The sequence below is a fragment of the Sinocyclocheilus grahami genome, unplaced genomic scaffold (genome assembly GCF_001515645.1).
Source record: "Sinocyclocheilus grahami isolate Dianchi unplaced genomic scaffold, SAMN03320097.WGS_v1.1 scaffold135.1, whole genome shotgun sequence".
Taxonomy (NCBI): Eukaryota; Metazoa; Chordata; class Actinopteri; order Cypriniformes; family Cyprinidae; genus Sinocyclocheilus; species Sinocyclocheilus grahami.
The window spans coordinates 303,905-323,820 of NW_015505314.1; the positions used below are offsets into that span (position 1 = coordinate 303,905).

Below are 19,916 nucleotides of genomic sequence, written 5' to 3' on the forward strand. Positions count from 1 at the left end.
AAAAGAGAAATATATATATATATATATATATATATATATATATATATATATATATATATATATATATATATATATACTTACTATATACACTTTTTTTTAAGTTTAGGGTCAGCTTTCATCAGTAAAAACATCTATAATCTTACAAAAGATTTCCATTTTAAATCAATGACGTTCTTTTGAACTCACTATATTACGCTTTTTTACTGTATTTCTGATCAAATAAATGCATGTAACATTAACAGTTCACATTTTATTTAGTCATATATGACCAAAAGTAACTTTCGTCTACAACTTAATGTCAATCAAGTCAGAATCAGTTGTGCAGAAAACACGCTACTGATTTAGTGATGTTTGCACATCATTGAAGGTTATGTACCTGTAAAAGGACAGGAGATTCAGCCTCTGGTGTAGCAGGAGGCTCTTCCTTAATCTCGATGCGTCCACCAACTTCCCCTTTGGTGCCGATCCTTTCTAACGCTTGCTCCCTCCGCTTTTCTCTTTTCTCCATACGAGCAAATGCCTGCAGAATGGCCTCCATCTTCCTCTCTTCACGTGTCTATGTGAATGATGGACAGAAAGAACGAAGGAAAGAAGACAACAGAGAAAAGCTGAGTCTAATTTCTGGCTGACAGTTGGGATCCCAGCTAGCTACAATCAGCAGGCCATAGCCAGCAGCAAAGGCGGGAAAATAGAGAAATGGGACACTTCTCTTCTAGTCAAGAGGAAACATAAGACCAACCCCCCCCCCCCAGCATGGGGTCAGTGAGCACAGGACAGTGGGGTTAGTGTGTGGGTTATCCTTCTCCAGGGTGTGGGTTGGGTGTCATTCATGATATGATGGGATAAGGTTTACCTCCTTGTTTCTCAGAGCTCTGCAGCAGGAAGCCCCTGCGCCGTGACGATGGGACTCCTCTGCCGGGCCGCCCTGAATGGTGCCGAAAGAGACAGCCATCAGGGTTCAAACACACACAGGACTCTAGTTTGCTCACACCCTCATGCACACATTCATATGTATCAGCCTAGTCCTTGCTGTCTGGGTAGTGTGGTTGGGGTTCAGAGCTTCAGTATGGGCATACTGTGTGATTAATGGACATACCCCTCTTTTACCAAAAGGTGCCGGTTCTGGCCTGGGAACACTTGTCTTGAACAGAAATCACTAACGTCTGAAACAAGGGGGCAAGATAATGTCTTCACCACATAAAGTTCTTAACTACACTGGCGGCAAAAAGTGGTCTATATGGGAAGTGTCTGCTGCAATATACATGCTGTTGAGCAAAAACGTGTTTAAGAGCATGTTGTAAGTATTGTAGTCTGTTGATAGGCTTAACGGGGACCAGTTCCAGGAGAGGTTCTCAAATGCCCAGACCAAGCGCCAGTACCATTATGGTGGAAAAGGGGTGTTAGAGAACTCAAATAAGATTGGCAGGAAATCAGAATTGTCTTTGAATTGCTTGTCTGTCCTGTTGCAGCAAAGAAAATGAGAGGAATGCTTGGGGAATTTCCACTAATAACGTACCAGAGTCTGGTACCTTGCTATTAATTTATTCAGATAAAACTGAATTTTTTTTTACAGCTGTTAGCTTTTTTTCTGCTTTGTTAATCGTAAGGCATTTTAGGAATGGTTGTGATTTATATTTTCTTCACAATGTTTGTTGAGGAAAGTTTTGGAAGTGTAATGGTTTCAGAGCCTGTTTTTTCCACACATTTTTCCACCTGCCTTTAACCAGTCATGGCAAGCAAACAAAAAAGCACCACACACAGTAATAACCACACCAAAACATTCACATAAAACATATTTAGTGAGAGAGTTACTATACTCTCTATGGTTGATCTTAAACTAATATGTAACCAATAGCTAAAGCTATTATTCAACCAGACAGCAAGCTCCAAGCCTGTTGGTCCATGCGTCACTAGGGTTTCAATCAAGTTTCATTATTCAAAACAATTCTATGTGAGGATCTTTGCAACTTTACGTGACCTTTTTTAATCAGTCAAGAGTTTGACTCTGTAATTTACACCCTAACATATTTTTGATGCAAAAAGTAACACGGTTTTTGTTCAGGATTGTTCAGTTTTGGTAAGCAGCAGTGTTGAATAGATGTCTGATTGGACGTAAATGTGCTTCAGAATGGAACAGAGGACCAAATATATAGTAGAATACCACCACATTGGGTTCCATGTTAATTAACATGTAAATTAAAACACTGTGTAGTACTTCAGTAGGTTCCTCCATTTAAGAATGATCTCTCACTACTAACATGGTCTTGACATTTAGTCATGACAGAGGAGAGAAATGACTGCAGATGAAACACTGCATGTTAACACTGCACTGCATGTTAAAGCTCTTAACATTTCATCATGGAGAACCAAAGAGGCTCCATAAAAGATGAAGTATGAAAAAGAAAAACAAAGCAACAAGGATGAGTGCCCTCGCGCTATCCTTCAGGAGGTTAAACTACACAGCGACAGGAACAGAGAAGCGGTGGCGGCAGCAGCAAAATTAGCGGGAGGTTTAGAGGGTGTGGAGGGGAAGAAAGGAATGGTGGAGCATTCTGGGAGCTGCCCAAATCACCACACACACCAGGAGGCAGAACAAGGAGGGGAAAAAGACAGGGGGTGGGGGCAATAGCGTTTCCACGGCGACCGTGATTGCCATAGTGGTCGTTTTCCCCTGAAAGCACTTACCATCTTCCTCCTCCTTTCTGCAATCTGCTCCTCTGACTCCATCTCTACTTCATTGCTAACGGAGGTTTTCTCTTCTAGATCCTCTATTAACTCAGGATCCTGCAAGAGGGGGAGAGGGCCTTTATCATCGCCTGGCTACAGACCAGGAGAGGGAGAGAAAAGTGCGGGAAGTGTCGATTCGGGCCGAGTGTGGCCGAGATCTTGGGTCAGACAGACCAGATTGTACTTATGAGAATCTGTGCATCAATGCAACTACTAAACAGATCGGAGTGGATTCCTCTGTTCTAACTGTGCCAGAATTGCTGAACACTCTTCCTGGGATGTCCTGATATATATGACACCAGGATGGCAGGGAGTTACATGGGTAGATTCTTGAAAATTTTCACAGCGTGCCAAACAAGCAAGATTTATTATTCTGCCACCGGCCACCACTGAAATACGGGAACATACGAGCAAAATAATGCGGAAAAATGTTTTCTGGTGATTAGACACTGTAATTAGGGCCAGGAAGGAAATGTGGATGAGTAAACAGATCATTAGAATGACTGAAACTATCCAACGAAGAAAGAATCATGCACAGATTAATACACATGGATAATATTTATATGCAAAAAGTTTTTTTTTTTTGACCTTTATAGATCAAGGGACCTCCTTACCCAGACTCTCAGCCAACCCCGAATATTTCAAAAACGCTAGATTATCTCTGTTACTCATTGCTATAACCTTCGTAAAACCATGACTTAAATTATTTAATGCTTATCAGATTAAGCATTAAACTACCTTTCACGGATGAAGACAGGCGCCATGTAAGTACCATTTCATTTTGTGAGATGAAATGGTACTTATGTGGGTAAGTATGAGACTGTGCGTGTCTATCATACCTGATTGTTAGATATGGAAAGCCGGAGTGGAGAGAGTTTTCTCTGTTTGCCGTCATTGAGCGATTTCCCCTTGGGCCCGTCACAGTCCATAGTGAGGTTCTGATTCTGTCCGCTCTCGTCCTGCGACGGTTCTTTGTCCTTGCGGCCACGCCGTCGTGTGCTAGAGCCCAGATTCTCTGTGGGTTCCATGTTATGCTTGAGCACAGGGCATTCCTGATTGCCTTTCACACACGCACAGTCCACCTTATATTTACTAGCAAACAAGATGAGAAACAGGAAAAGTAGTGAGAAAAGTGTGAACGGTCCATTTTAAACAATTATCTGATGCTTTGCGGCAATCAGAATCAAACATTTCAAACAGAATAGTCATTACACACACACACACACACACACACACACACACACACAGTAATCGGGGATACTCAGCCCTAGTGCGTGTTCTTACCAGCTGCCGTAGTCATAATCAAAGCCAATGGTGATCTCACTCCCTTTGGAGATGGACCTCAGAGAGTAAATGTATAAATGCAGCATGCCGTCCTCGATTACGTGGCGCACCTCAGCGTTGGGGGTGCAGGAGCGACGAATGAATCGGGCCTCGTTGCCGAAACTCCGTGCGTCCACGCACATTTCCAACCCGTCAAACTTAGAGTAGAACAATACAAAAGGGTACGGCCTGCAAATAAAAAATGAAAATTATAAACAAAAATGCAGACGCAAAACTAATGTTCAAAAGCACAAAGTGTCCTTTCAAGTACCTCTTAAAGAAGTAACCATTGGCCTCAAATTGCTGTCGTAGCATGACTTTCCCCCTGTACTCGATTATGAGCGAATCGGCAGCCAAATCCCGAACAGCCTTAAGAATGCGCTTGTTCTTCTGTACGTGACTCTGGGAAGAAAAAGTCACAATGAGCATGTCGTATGAAGCCACAAACAACGCACCAGAAGTGCAGACCAATATTGTGGTGGAATTTGTATATGTGAGTATTTAATACCTCAACAGGTGGTTTGAAGGCTGCGGTGTGTGTATTGTAGGCCAGCGTTTTGCCATCTCTGGCTTCTTTTACTCTTAGCAGTATCTGCACTTCTTCACTGTACTGGTTACTGCTGGCTTCCTCATAGCGCTCCATCCACGACTTCATCTTATTCTCCCAAAGTGAGGGAGGATCTGTTGGCTCACACTCGGGAGCTGAGCCCTGAGGACAGAAGATGCACAAGATGGTAAACAAGCAGTGTAAGCATGCGTAACACACATTTGAATAGTTATTTGGGGGGTAAATTTGGATAGCTCCAGAGTACCCACCTTTACTCTAGACGATTTTCTAGAGCCTTCACGGAATGACTGAAAGACAAACACAAGCAGAAATCAGACTTGTATGTTTCAAAGCAGGTGAAGTAATTGATTTTGGTTCCATAACATGACACATTTACATATATAATATCTAAATAGACAAAATAATCCAAATAGACTTGCAACATTAAAATCTTGCAAAAAAAAAAAAAAAGTATTACGGTTTCCACAAAAATTCAATTTTGACGTCATGCTTACATTTACATTAGGTTGACATCATATTTACATTAGGTTGACGTCATGTTTACATTTACATTAGGTTGTTGTGTGACTCAGACCTTCTTGGCCCTGGTTGTAGCCGGGGGCTCCTTTTCTCCACTCTTCTTTCGTTTCTTATCTGCCTGTTTGTTACCGAGACGTGCTGTCGTGAGTGTGATGCTGGTAGGGGTGTGCTGAAACGCTGTGTACAACTCTAGTGGAACCTCATCTCCACTTTCTGTAGCACTGGTGTCCCCGTCTGCAACAAAACACGCAGTACATAAGCTTGTACATTGAATTCACCCCTAAACCATTATAGTACAACTGACATTTAACCCTCAACCATAAATATAAAGTCACTGCAGTTTAAACAGACGCCATTGTCCTCAAAGTGCACTTTGACATTGAATCAAGCTGCAGCTGTAATGCCCAAACATTTCCAGCAGGTGACAGTAGAGGCAGAGAGCTCAGATATTTTCAATCTTCGTCCACGGTGAAAGCCGATCCGGTGATCCACAGCGCAAAGTTGAAGTATTTCCTCAGCGACCAGCATGGATCAGCACTAGGCATGACGAAGCAGTTATCGTCCTCTTTTGGAAGGCCAAACAAAGTAGTTTCGCTTTCACAACGAATCACACAGTGCCTTCTCGACATGGCGGCAGCAACAATACTACAGCGAGAATAAAAGTTACGCCTTCTTTCTTTGCGTGAACATTTGGGTGGCGTTATGCAAATTTTCCCACATAGTGATGTAGGTATGTGGGGGCGTGTTAAAACGAGCCGTTTTAGGTAGGCGTGGCTGACTCTTAACTTTTATAAAGAATATCTCTTTGGATTTGAGACTTTAGTCTTCGCAACTTTCCAGATCTTCTTTATGCACCAAGAGCTTGTAACACTCCAAAGAGAAAGGAAAAATTTAAATCACATCATATGACCCCTTTAAGAAATCTCTAGCAATTATTGACTTCACTTGATCACTACACAGAGAGCTTCTTATAGAATTGCCGGTATAGATTTCAGGAGGGTCAGATATATATTTCACGTTATACAAAAGCTCATACGATCCTGTATAGTGTAAAGTCTTCAGACTGTAAAGATGCTTATCTGCAGCTGAACTGTGGGAAAAAGCAGTAGAGGCATTGTTTCTGTGGGAGAGGTTGAACGTGTCTATGGGTGTGTTTGTTTGTGTGTATGCATGAAAAAAACTCACCAGACATGTTCTCTCTCTTCCTGGTTTGCAGTAGGATGGCGTGCTCTCGGTCCAGGATGCGTGGCTGACAGCGTTCACACAGGTAGGTCTCGGGAATGTGCTGCCGGTCGATCCCCATGCAGTCTATGTGCTGCCACACACTAATACGCAGAGAGAGTTACGAGTGAGGAGAAATGTTTTAAACCATTTCAATTCTTGGTATTATTTGACTGTGATCAAAGCGACTGACAGATCCTACTATTCAAACACTCAATCAACTGTCTGAGCCTATATCAACAGTAAGTTTTCATCTGCACTCTGAATTCCCAACACTGTTACATGTATTTTTAATAGCACTAATCTCACAAACAAAGAACGGGATCTTATAAAATGAATGGGACAGAAAACGGGTAACGCTGAGTAAAACCATCTGTAGTATTTTAACAGAGTAAAGCTACAACCAAAATAATTAAAATTATAACAATTGTAATAAAAAAAAAATACCTGGCCTGAAATAATTTTGTGTAAAAACACACAGCTTCCCATCCAATTATGTCAAATACTTGACTTAATATTTCTGAACAATTATTGCTATTAGCCATGAAATTAAATCAACATTAACATACAAAGTATCTGTAAATGATGTACAAAATATTAAAACATTGTACTCTTTACTGAAATGCATTTAAAATAATGGCTGGTAACTATGTTCGATAACATAGCTCGGAACTAATCTAGAAAAGAATAGTACAACATATAAAATAATATTTTGCAAAAATTTAATATTTTAATAGTACATACACTACTGTTCTAAAGATTGGAATTGGAAAGATTTCTTTTTTATGTTTTTGAAAGAAGATGAGCGCTCACCAAGGCTGCATTTATTTGATCAAAAATACAGTAAAAACAGTAATATTGTGGTATTTTATGTGTGTTTATTTTAAATTATTTTAATTTAAAATAACTGTTTTCTATTTTTATGCATTTTAAAATGTAATTTATTCCTGTAATTTAAAGCTGAATTTTCAGCAGCCATTACTCAAGTCTACACTGTCACATGATCCTTCAGAAATCATTCTAATGCTGATTTGGTTCTTAAAAGGCACAATATGTAAGATTTTCGTAAAAAAATATCACAAAACCACTTGCACATTGTTATACATTTCATGCAGTTGTGCACTTAAGTTATCCCAAAAGTTCCCAAGGATTTGTAAATCCAGAGAAATTCACATTTTAATTAATGGCTCGTCCCGGTTAATTGTCGCCTATCAATTACGTAATATCCACGCTATCGGTTTCCGCTTGTAGAAACTATGGCAACACGTGGACAAAAATAGCGCGGCAGTTAAACTAAATGAAAATTAAATGAAAAGTGTTGACTGCAGCATTAAATTAAATCTGCTTTATGTTGCACCATGAATCTTTTTCCGCGTTTTTACAGTGTCGCGCATTATAACCAATCACACACGAGTCTGTTGAGTTTATGAACGCAGCGGCCAATCAGAGGCGTTTAGATGAGTCATTGCTGAAACACCAGAGTTTTGTTGTTCAGTGCACGTGCTCGCTGACTGAATTCTGTTCTCGAGGATTCTCTCATCATAAACAACAAAGTGCAGATGTACATATGATGCAAGTAGTAGATTCATTCATCAAACAGTGTATAGACAGCTTTACTGCTTATAAGGAGAGTTTTTTGAGAGTGCTTAAACTCACGCTAGACGGAAGTCAGGCATACTGTTCTTTGACAATGTAACGTTAAATGTTCTTTGTTCGCTTTCTCTATATAATTTATTCGCTGTTTGAATAACTTTAGAAGTGACAGGTAATAAAAAAAAAAATGAATTCATTACATCCGTAAACATGATTTGGACATCTCTGGATGGTAAAAACGACATCACCCATCGTTCTCCTTTACTGCTTATAAGGAGAGTTTTTTGAGAGTGCTTAAACTCACGCTAGACGGAAGTCAGGCATACTGTTCTTTGACAATGTAACGTTAAATGTTCTTTGTTCGCTTTCTCTATATAATTTATTCGCTGTTTGAATAACTTTAGAAGTGACAGGTAATAAAAAAAAAATGAATTCATTACATCCATAAACATGATTTGGACATCTCTGGATGGTAAAAACGACATCACCCATCGTTCTCCTCTCCTTCATAGCGTCATCAAGCTTCACCTTTGTTATTGTTTTGAAAATGCGACCTCTAGCGGTCAAAACTTACATATTGTTTCTTAAATAGAAACAACAGCATTTACTTAAAGGGGTCATATGATGCAATTTCAAGTTTTCTCTTTGGAGTGTTACAAGCTGTTCGTGAATAGATAAGATCCCTGAAGTTGCAAAGACTAAAGTCTCAAACCCAAAGAGATATTCTTTATAAAAGTTAAGACTGGTCCTCCCCCTCCTAAAACGCCTCGTTCAAACACGCCCCCACATGTCTACGTCACTGTGTGGGAAGGTTTGCATAACACCGTCCAAATGTTCACGCAAAGAAAGGCGGCGTAAGTTTATTGTTGCTGCCACCGCCATGTTGTGAAGACGCTGTGTGTTTCGTTGCGAAAGCGAAACTACTTTGTTTGGCCTTCCAAAAGAGGACACGACTAGAAATCAGTGGTTAAGTTGTATTTACCACACTGTTCCAGAACAGTTCAACCCAAATATTCAGATGTGTGCAGTGCATTTTATGGAGGACTGTTTCCTGATCCTGGTAGAGTAGACTACAATGCCGGCTGTTCTGACTCACAGACTGTAAGTATGTTTTTTATATTTAAAGAATTTGCCACTGACGATTGAAACGCGAGTTTTTAGCGGTGTAGAGTAGCGCTTGTTTGTCATTTCTCCGATCACAAATGCAGACATGGTTTTATGTTTACGCGGCGCGATACAATGCAACGCGTAAAAAGGTAGTACAAGTCATTATGATCAGTAATTATGTCCCCACTGGATGCAACAAATGCCTCATTTATAATGGGTTTTATTGGTTTTGTCTCGTCGCGCCGGGACACGGCATCACAGTATGGTAAGGGGCATAACATTTCCGTCACACGCTTGAGGTATTCGGCCAATCAGAGCACACCTCGCTTTTCAGACAGATGAGCTTTGTAAAAATCGACGCGTTTCAGAAAGGCGGGGCATAGAGGAGAAACAATAATGTACAGTATGTGGAAAATAATGTGTTTTTTTTTACCTTAAACCGCATAAACACATTTCATTACACCAAATACACAAAATAAATGTTATTTTTAGCAACATCATATGACCCCTTTAAAATCTTGTGTAACATTATAAATATCTTTACTATCACTTTTGATAAATTTAATGTGTCCTTGCTACTTTTTATGCAAGTATAAAAAACACATACAACATTAATATTTTTACCCTACATCTAAGAGCATATCTAGGGCATCTATGTCCCTGTATATTTTTGACAGATCTCTACCTTTTTTGAAATATCATTACTACATTAAAAACATTTAATTGCATAATTTCATTACATCTACCCTACATTTAAATCTGTGACACGTTTGTCACTCTTTGTGGCATCTTTGCCATCTTAATGTCTGACTCTGTCTAGGACCCACTGGTTGTAATATAGCCTACATGATTCTTTAAACCAGGCCTCGTCTCAAGAACTAGTGAGCTCCACATCAATAAAGCATTTTAGACAGCTTAAGACAGATAAGCACCTCAGCAGGTTTTGACACAGACATGAATGCTGTAATTACATATGTGGACATGGTTTGGACATGTCAAATTGGCATCAATGTGTGTGGTCCCACCTGCACTTGTCGCAGCAGATCATGTAGCCATCGTCATGGGTGAAGCCGCAAATGCAGCGTGTGATGTCAGCACCGTAGCTGCCGTCTTCCGAGGTGCTGAGCGTGGTGCCACGCGACGCCTCGTCCTGGCCGCCAGGCACAAACAAGTTCTCGCCTGGCCGACCCCCGGACACAAACAAACTCTCGCCCGGCCGGATCAGCACCGAGGGAGGCGGGGATGCCGGCGGGGTGGGTGGGGGTCGAGCCCCATAATTGTGGTCCTGCCAAAGAACCATCAGAAAGTAAAGAAGTGAATGCATGATCAGATAACACAGAATGTTGATAAGCAGGTCAACAATGTAAGGGCAGGAAGGTGTGTGCCGTGTTTTGCTGGGGGACGATACTCACGGCGTAAGGCAGACCGATGTAGCCGTGGGATTGGTGGGAGCTACTGCTGTAAATCTGGTGAGGGTAGCTGGACTTCTCAACTACCACAGAGCTCGCTTCCACAGATTCTGGTCTACACACACAGGGAAAAAAAAAAGTGGCCAGAATGAGGAACAAGTTTAACTAGGCGTGTTAAGTATATGAAAAAAAAACAGGTTTGACAGCAGTGAAACAAAGGGGAAACGAAGATGGAAGATTAACAAAGCTTGCTGGGTTGCAAGGAGAAGTTTATTCACCAACGAATCAATGGTTGTGTTTGCACCAGTTATTGCATATTTTAGCATGACACAGAACACCAAAGACCTCAGTAGTGACCTGCTATCTGTACACACGTGTTTGTGTGTGTGTGTGTGTGTGTGTGTGTGTCATCTCATGCCCTCAGCTGGCGGGACGCAGCTTGTAGAAAGTGAAATAACAGGATCACACTTCTCTGTAATCTCACAATAAAGTCTGTCACAAACCCCAAACCCTATCTGGACCACACAAACATGCCAAATGAAAGGACCCTAGCTTCTATGTGTTATTAGAAGCGAATTAAATGAATGGAAGAAGATTTAGAGTAAAACCAGAAATGGCAGGAGTGTTGTGTGTATAAAACTGGCAGCAAAAGAACCTTTAATGGCAAGTTTTATTGGCAAAAAAGGACACAGAGAAAGATGGACCATTCCAGACAGATTTATAATCGCATATATAAACATAACAGCATTTTTTTCCCACACAAAAACAAGGTCATGCAGCCACTCTGATGCCAGTATAGAAACAAATTGCATGCTTAACCTGACACCAATGCACTCACATAAACAACATTTACGGGTAATTTGCATATTACTACACTTCTGCATTCGAAGAATGTGTGTGCTGTTTTCAACGTGTGAGACGAGACAAAAACAAGCACATATATACTTCAATAGATACAGTAGTCCTTAAAAAACATGATTACTAAAAATCGTTTCAAACCTACCATAAATCAAGGTGTCTGCAGCGTAAACAGCAGAAGCAGTGCAACAACACAGAAACCAGTCCGTATTTGTTTCTCTTTCCAGTTTTTGTTACATTCCCACTTTCCTCTCAATCATTACGGTCTTACCGCAAGCAAAGAGAAACCGTACCTGCTGGCCTTCTTGTCACATTCACCTCGTGCTGCCTGTCTCTACCTCACACTCACACTTCCTGATTCAGTTGGTGCTTTGCAGCCCAACTGACAAAGTGAAAGTGTGTGAACTGCTGAGGGGCGGACCCTTGAGAGAAAGAGAGTGTGAGCGTGTGTGTACACACAAGTCTAATGAGAACAAGAGCTCATAAGAAGAAATGGCCCTTCCAGGCAGGCGATAAATGATTAGCAGTTTTTATTGATGCTTTTACATTGCGGTGTGGGTTTAGCGATAAGATTATCAACGCGGGACAGGTGACAAGCTGGGAGATTTCCTGTGCATCGATGACAATAAACTATAGTGTCTTTACTAAAAAAACAGTTGCCTCTCTCAGCAGGGTTAGGAGGAGGACATTAAAAAGGCAGCGAGTCAAAAGGAGACAAAGAGAAGGTGTTTGAATAGGTGCAAATGCAAAGAGAGGTTTGACAGATTGAAAAAAAAAATTTTAATTACCCATAAACGCAGCATTAAAAAACAACATTTTGATCACATAAAATATTATGACACTCAGTTCTGTTAATGGTTCCCAAACATTATTCTGAATCAAACTAAAAGTCAGTTTTCTCAATTTAGTTTGGTGATCAATCAGTGCAGAAATTGCACACTTCACCTTTAACACCCGGTCCTAACCAGTCCCAACGCGATAAGATTTTGTGTCCACACTAGAGTTGTGATGGTGAGAAAATTTTCCCACCGGTTAATCAACGTGTGACAACACCAATAATACCAGTATCACCGCGGGGGCGGGCGTTCCCTCTTTTCCTCGCTTTCCTTCACTTTTAAATAGCGTGTAAAATCTGCATGCGCATTTTACTTTCACTTTCAAATAGCGGCAATTCGGCGTAAAGCAATTGTTCGTTTTTAGTTCATTTGAATTTCCCCTCTTTTCCTTCGCTTTTAAATAGCTTAAAAGCGCCGTGCGCATTTTACATTCACTTTCGAATTAGTGGCAGTTCGGCGTCAATTGCTTGAATGCAACAACAAAATACAACGTCAAACTCACTTTAGCCTATATATAAAACATAGAACTTTTATTAACAAAACAAATAAAAATACACCATGCTATAGGGCAGGCTATGCCTAATATAAAATAACAAATAACTTACATAAAGTTTAAATAGGTATACAAAACTGGAAATAGGCTAAGTAAACATGTATAATATATAACCAAATAAATAAGAAACGCAGAACGTTTATTAGCAAAACGATTTACATCATACATCTTGATGTAAAAAAAATTAAATAAATTACACAAAGTTTAAATAAAGTAAAAATCAGCAAACAATGTGGAACTAATTAAATAAGAAACGAATGTTTAAAAAAACTTCCAAAATCCCCTTAGATAAACGGCAAAAGTCAACAGGCTTTTCAAAATCCAAAATATTGCCAAACAGGCGCTTTTGCATTTCGTTTTGAAACTAAATCATCCGCCATCGTCTTGTCTGTCTCACCTCACTCTTCTTGTCAGTCAGCTCGACTCCTCACTGAATAAATGAAATCTGATCTGTGATGCGACTGTCGTTCAGCACGCTGCATTGAGCAGCCGCATTCAGTTTTTAATTGTAGTGTCTGCTCCTTTAACTGAACGAAATTATTTTTATTACTATAAAAAATCAAAACGACGGTAGGGGTCAGTGGGCAAGTGACATAACCGGTGTTGCGGCTTGACACCGTCAGCACCGTCTATCGCGGCAAGCCTAGCCCACACCAGAAATTACAATTCTACAAGACACGACAAAATCAATTAAAGGCAATCGAAAGTGCAAGTGGGCTCTCTCCACAAGCTCACTACTGTCTCATACTTGCAATGAAACATTTGATTAATTGGTTAACCAATTTTAACATTATTCAAAATAGGCTACATACTCAATCTTTGTCATAGAATCCACTCACAAAAAACAAAACAAAAAAAACAGTTTGACCAATTCTATTTTCCTTTCATTTATTTTCAAGATCTGAGGTAAATTGATCCATTGTCCCTTTCATTATGGCCATCAAGTCTAATAAGAGCATATATTGAAATTACATCTCATATTGAGACCTGTGAAAATGTTTTGCCGTTAAACAGCCTAAGGTTGAATGCCGTAATTAAATAACATCTTAATATGGAAATATCATCACAGCACACCATGTTGTTATACATTGCGTCAAACAAAATGAATAAAAAATAAAAAAAAACATTTGTACAAAACTGATCACAGAGAGAAAACACATGAGAGATGGAAAAGACAGAGAATAGTGTGTGTGGTGCTGTAATTGAAGCTCCAATTAAATGTAACGGGTATGCATGTGCTAATCATAGCCCACCACTCCAGAGACAGCTTAATATGGAATAGACACAATTCACACACACACACACACACACACACACACACCTGTTGACAGAGAGTGGGGAAACAGATAGGGCACAGAAAAAGTAGCAGCTCAGTTTAGGGGCCTCCCAATCAACCCTCTACATTGCGAGTAAATCACTCGCATATGCGACTAAATCTTCACTCTGGGCGACTAAATGATGTCTACTGTTAGCCATTTGCTAATAAATTCTTAGATTTTACTCGCCAGTGTGTGAGTTGGAGGCTAAGTATAAATTTAGCACAGATATATTTTCACTCGCTAAACACTCTGGTAGAAAAGGTGAAAGGTGCAGCACAGCAGTATTTGACATACCGTAAACTCTAGTGTGGAGGCGCACGACTCGCCATCGCTTTGCTGATAGCGCTGTTTCTCACACATGCAAAGAGAGAGAGCGAGAGAGTTTTGCATACCACGCTGAATCGACACGCTACATGTAAACCATATTCTTTTGTTGTATTTTCCTGTCAAAATAACAGCGTTCATTTAGAATTATTCGGCTTTTAAGAACAAGGGCGGAACTAATGCGCAAATGGCAATCTCATTGGCTGGCTCTCATCTATTACCATCCCTGTTTTAATTTCAGCAAATCAATTCGAGTGAACGCTGACAACGTGATTAATTTTCATGAACCCAGCAGCTAATCAATCCTTAGTGCATTGTTATTAGTAGTGGAATTAGTAGTAGTATTATCTTTTAATAATAATTACTATTATCTTTTTTTTTTTTTTACAGAAACCCTGAATGATCAACAATATCTTAAGCATCACCACCAGTCCTAAGTTCAGTTAGACTGACAAATATGCTTTCATACATGGTTACAAAGTTTTAGTTCTAATCACTAAAGTTCTATCATTAAATAGTGCTTAATTGTCATAATATCATAATATAATGCTTGATTGACTGATTAACACCGTGTCTACACCGGACGCGAGCGGCGCGGCGTGATGCAACAAAATACAATAGAACCTATTGTGCGGTCTACACTGGATGCGGCGTGACAAATTCCCGACCGTAAACTGCTGCTGTGTTTTATTTATGACGCACTGACACAAATTTCAAATGATTGTCAGTGCAGACAGACTTTAGCTGTTGTGGTGCGACACGATAGACTAAATCTTCACTCTGGGCGACTAAATGATGTCTACTGTTAGCCATTTGCTAATAAATTCTTAGATTTTACTCGCCAGTGTGTGAGTTGGAGGCTAAGTATAAATTTAGCACAGATATAGTTTCACTCGCTAAACACTCTGGTAGAAAAGGTGAAAGGTGCAGCGCAGCAGTATTTGACATACCGTAAACTCTAGTGTGGAGGCGCACGACTCGCCATCGCTTTGCTGATAGCGCTGTTTCTCACACATGCAAAGAGAGAGAGCGAGAGAGTTTTGCATACCACGCTGAATCGACACGCTACATGTAAACCATATTCTTTTGTTGTATTTTCCTGTCAAAATAACAGAGTTCATTTAGAATTATTCGGCTTTTAAGAACAAGGGCGGAACTAATGCGCAAATGGCAATCTCATTGGCTGGCGCTCATCTATTACCATCCCTGTTTTAATTTCAGCAAATCAATTCGAGTGAACGCTGACAACGTGATTAATTTTCATGAACCCAGCAGCTAATCAATCCTTAGTGCATTGTTATTAGTAGTGGAATTAGTAGTAGTATTATCTTTTAATAATAATTACTATTATCTTTTTTTTTTTTTTACAGAAACCCTGAATGATCAACAATATCTTAAGCATCACCACCAGTCCTAAGTTCAGTTAGACTGACAAATATGCTTTCATACATGGTTACAAAGTTTTAGTTCTAATCACTAAAGTTCTATCATTAAATAGTGCTTAATTGTCATAATATCATAATATAATGCTTGATTGACTGATTAACACCGTGTCTACACCGGACGCGAGCGGCGCGGCGTGATGCAACAAAATACAATAGAACCTATTGTGCGGTCTACACTGGATGCGGCGTGACAAATTCCCGACCGTAAACTGCTGCTGTGTTTTATTTATGACGCACTGACACAAATTTCAAATGATTGTCAGTGCAGACAGACTTTAGCTGTTGTGGTGCGACACGATAACCGTCACGTCCAGTGAAGACACGGTGTAAGAAGCTAAGATTTAAGAAGCTGCGCCATTTTACGAAGATAAGCTGATATGGTGGAACATACCAACATATATATATATATATATATTAGGGATGTGCATCTCATGACTCAGGCCAATACGATGCGCATCTCGATGCATAGCCAACGAATCGATACATTAAAAATACATATGAAGCAGCTACCGATGCGATGCAATATGATTCACCCCTATTGCGATGCAGTGCGATCCGATTTTGATTCAACACAATGCGATTCGATGCAATATGACGCAATGGAGAAAATATGATCACTTTTACTGCCTCGAGGCCTGTTTCATAAAACAAGTTAACCAAATAAGCCAGGCTTATTTCAGTTAGTCTGACTTATTGTCAAATGATTTGGTTCCATAAAGCAAATTTAACATAGGCCTAGACCAAGCTTAGTCACTGTGGCAACTTATGCTGGGAAACTAACCTGGTCTAAAGTAGGCTAACTGTCAGGCTAAGCTAAGCTCCTCTACAGACCGACATTATGTTATGATATTACCACGGTCTCACATACTATTATTTGACCTTTTCTTTTTTTTTTTTAAACAGTTTCTAGCAATGCAGCCTTTCTCTTTGGTTGTAATACAGCTGTACCTTTTATAGTTTGCAGAACAGCCAATACGATGCGCATCTCGATGCATAGCCAACGAATCGATACATTAAAAATACATATGAAGCAGCTACCGATGCGATGCAATATGATTCACCCCTATTGCGATGCAGTGCGATCCGATTTTGATTCAACACAATGCGATTCGATGCAATATGACGCAATGGAGAAAATATGATCACTTTTACTGCCTCGAGGCCTGTTTCATAAAACAAGTTAACCAAATAAGCCAGGCTTATTTCAGTTAGTCTGACTTATTGTCAAATGATTTGGTTCCATAAAGCAAATTTAACATAGGCCTAGACCAAGCTTAGTCACTGTGGCAACTTATGCTGGGAAACTAACCTGGTCTAAAGTAGGCTAACTGCCAGGCTAAGCTAAGCTCCTCTACAGACCGACATTATGTTATGATATTACCACAGTCTCACATACTATTATTTGACCTTTTCTTTTTTTTTTTTAAACAGTTTCTAGCAATGCTGCCTTTCTCTTTGGTTGTAATACAGCTGTACCTTTTATAGTTTGCAGAACAGATAGCAGAACATTAGAACAAGATTGCTCTTTAAATCAGTACTGTATCAGTACTAATTAGTACTGTAGCCTACTAGCTTACCTTTAACAATAGTCCACTTACGGTTACTGCTATCATAAAAATACACTTTATATATAGGTTTAAAATTCTACAAAAGACACATTTAATGTTCAAAAGCTTTTTAGCAAAATGTATATTTTACTCAGAATTATTGCGCTCCTATTCGATTGAGCTCTGTCTGTTTAGCGTGCATGCGCGCAGATGCGCTCGAGTGCCTCACCCCCTCCTGACAGCAAAATTGATATGTTTGCATGACTTTCTAACATTTACAGATGAAAAATATACCTGTGACATGTCAGTTATGCACTGAGGAAAACACAATGTCTCAAATGCATTAAACAGCACAGATATATTCGCTGTTTGCCATGGTGGATCGATTTGATCCATGATCAACATTAAGATCTGCTTAAGAATAAGTGTGCACAAATGAGTGAGATTGCGTGAATTTAATTTGTCGTTAATGGAACCGCTTTAGCCCAGACTGATTTGTTAGGTTATTTCAAGTCAGGTTTTGGACTTTAATCCCAGTTTTTCCTCGGGTCTCCGTGGTGTTGTGATGCGTCATATTCCCGCAGCAGCAGCAGTGATGAGAGAGCGTGCTTGATAAACAGAGAGGAGAAAGCAATCTACATATAAAATATTGGTGACAGATTAGTGGTCACTTTCTAAATAATAAAAGTATAGCACATCCACAAGTAATTATATATAAATAAATCGGTTTTTACCGATGCAAATATGTTAGAAATGATGCATCGTGATATAAATGCCAACTTGTAGCCAATGCACACTTTTTAAACTGATGCATCGCATCGTTAACTTTTTATGCCAATGCACCGAGCGAATCTGGGAATCTTCCCATCCCTAATATACTATATATACACGAACATATATGCATGTATGTGTGTGTGTATATCAGTCTGGCGAGTAAACTAAAAAATTTACTTATATTGCCATGGTGTGAGTAGAGGGTTGCCATTACATCCATAGACATGAAAAGACACAAGGTTACACGCGTCATTTTAGCGTAAACCACTCGAAGCACAAAGCAGTGTCCGTCTAGGGCTAGATGAGGTTTAGAGGGATTACAGCAGCCGTTTCAGGTCCAATGGCATTTTAACGGACTGTCTGTTGACATCACAGTGATGCACAATGCCTGGTAACCATGACAACCTTTGCCGCAGGCCCGGGGTGGGCTGACCCTGACTGAGAAGTAATGTCAGGAACAAGCAAAAAACCACGTAGGAGACATGTCACGCTCGGACGAGATCTGGCGATGTGGAAACCACCACATAAGACCACCCAGAGATAAACAACGTAACATTTATTTTCTGTATGTGGCGTTTCCCATTTAGTGGCAGAGATCTTTACTAAAGCTTGTTATAGCCTTGTGGAATAAATCTGCGTATGCAGACAGGCGTAAGGACGCCCGAAAGACACTAAAACCCAGACGGACGTAAAGCTACGTGGCAGCAAGGCCTCTTAAGCAGGCTAAAGCTCCAGGGCCCAGCTGTCACTCAGGCGGTCCCTATGACAACAGGCCCTGCACAGTGCAGGGGAGAGCACCATGGCAACACAAAGTGACAAGGCAATGGGACGGAGCTCCGCATTTAAAGAGAAACGCACTGCTTTCATTCAAGCGCATGCTGCAGAGGGGAGGGCTCTGCTGTACGGCAGGTGTTGTCAAATCTATTAGACGTTTAACACTTGCGTTTCCTGCACTGAAACTAACAAGATGTAGCAATAAATAAAATAAAAAAATTTTCTTCTAGGCACAGTAGACCAAAAAAATCACTGGCTCAACCTCTTGTTGTTTTTTCCCCCTTACAAAATGTGTACAAAATTCTAGGGATGCACCGATATGAAAATTTTGGCCGATACCGATAACCGATTATTCTTTATTTTTGAAAGCCGATAACCGATATGTTGGCCGATAAATCTATATCCAAATTGTTATATACTTTTTGAGAGCCTGATTACAAAAAAGGTCTCATCATTAAAAGCCACATCCCAAACACTTCAACATAAGCAGCCTAGTTTGAACGGTGTACGTTTTAAAAATATTTTTACTCTCCCATTACCAAATTTAGTCATAAAAAAGTCTTACAAATAAATAAAATAATGCATAAATAATGCAAACAAGTCACTGGACATCATTACACATGTAAAGAATCAAAATGAATGCGCCACAGATCAATAAAACAGAATAGCCTCTGCACGGACAATAATTAAATGATTTTAATTACTAAACCATATTGTTGATGAAAATAATAAGAGAAAAATACAAGTGGTTGTTGTTATTAATAATATATCAATGATTTTGAAAAAGTAACAAATTAATACCACTGTTTTAAATAGCAGCCATTGAGCTGCAGCTCAAGCTGAAGCTGAAGAGCTGAATGAACACGGTAAACTGAAGCGTTTTGCTGGCAGCTTATTTAACTCAAGGAAATGCATCCTGAGATTAATATTAATACAACATAAACATAATATTACAACTTATATATGAAATGACAAATGACGCAGTTATTGCATGCTATAGTCAGAATGTGTGATCCTGT

General features: G+C 39.8%; 1 protein-coding gene across 6 annotated transcripts in view; it reads right to left on the reverse strand.

The window, feature by feature from the left end:
* The window catches only part of LOC107590964 (histone-lysine N-methyltransferase 2E-like), a 46,268-nt gene that overhangs the window by 7,502 nt on the left and 18,850 nt on the right, over positions 1-19,916 (reverse strand). For 2 of the 6 annotated variants that reach the window (XM_016279929.1, XM_016279928.1), the window contains exons 3-14: positions 10,471-10,582; positions 10,084-10,343; positions 6,323-6,462; positions 5,193-5,371; positions 4,867-4,905; positions 4,559-4,759; positions 4,322-4,452; positions 4,012-4,239; positions 3,567-3,819; positions 2,686-2,784; positions 854-925; positions 377-556 (exon numbers count right to left, since the gene is read on the reverse strand). In XM_016279929.1, the coding sequence (XP_016135415.1) occupies positions 377-556; positions 854-925; positions 2,686-2,784; positions 3,567-3,819; positions 4,012-4,239; positions 4,322-4,452; positions 4,559-4,759; positions 4,867-4,905; positions 5,193-5,371; positions 6,323-6,462; positions 10,084-10,343; positions 10,471-10,582 (1,894 nt within the window). The remainder of the gene's footprint in view (positions 1-376; positions 557-853; positions 926-2,685; positions 2,785-3,566; positions 3,820-4,011; positions 4,240-4,321; positions 4,453-4,558; positions 4,760-4,866; positions 4,906-5,192; positions 5,372-6,322; positions 6,463-10,083; positions 10,344-10,470; positions 10,583-19,916) is intronic. The other 4 variants (XM_016279934.1, XM_016279930.1, XM_016279931.1 and 1 more) reach the window with 3 other exon arrangements.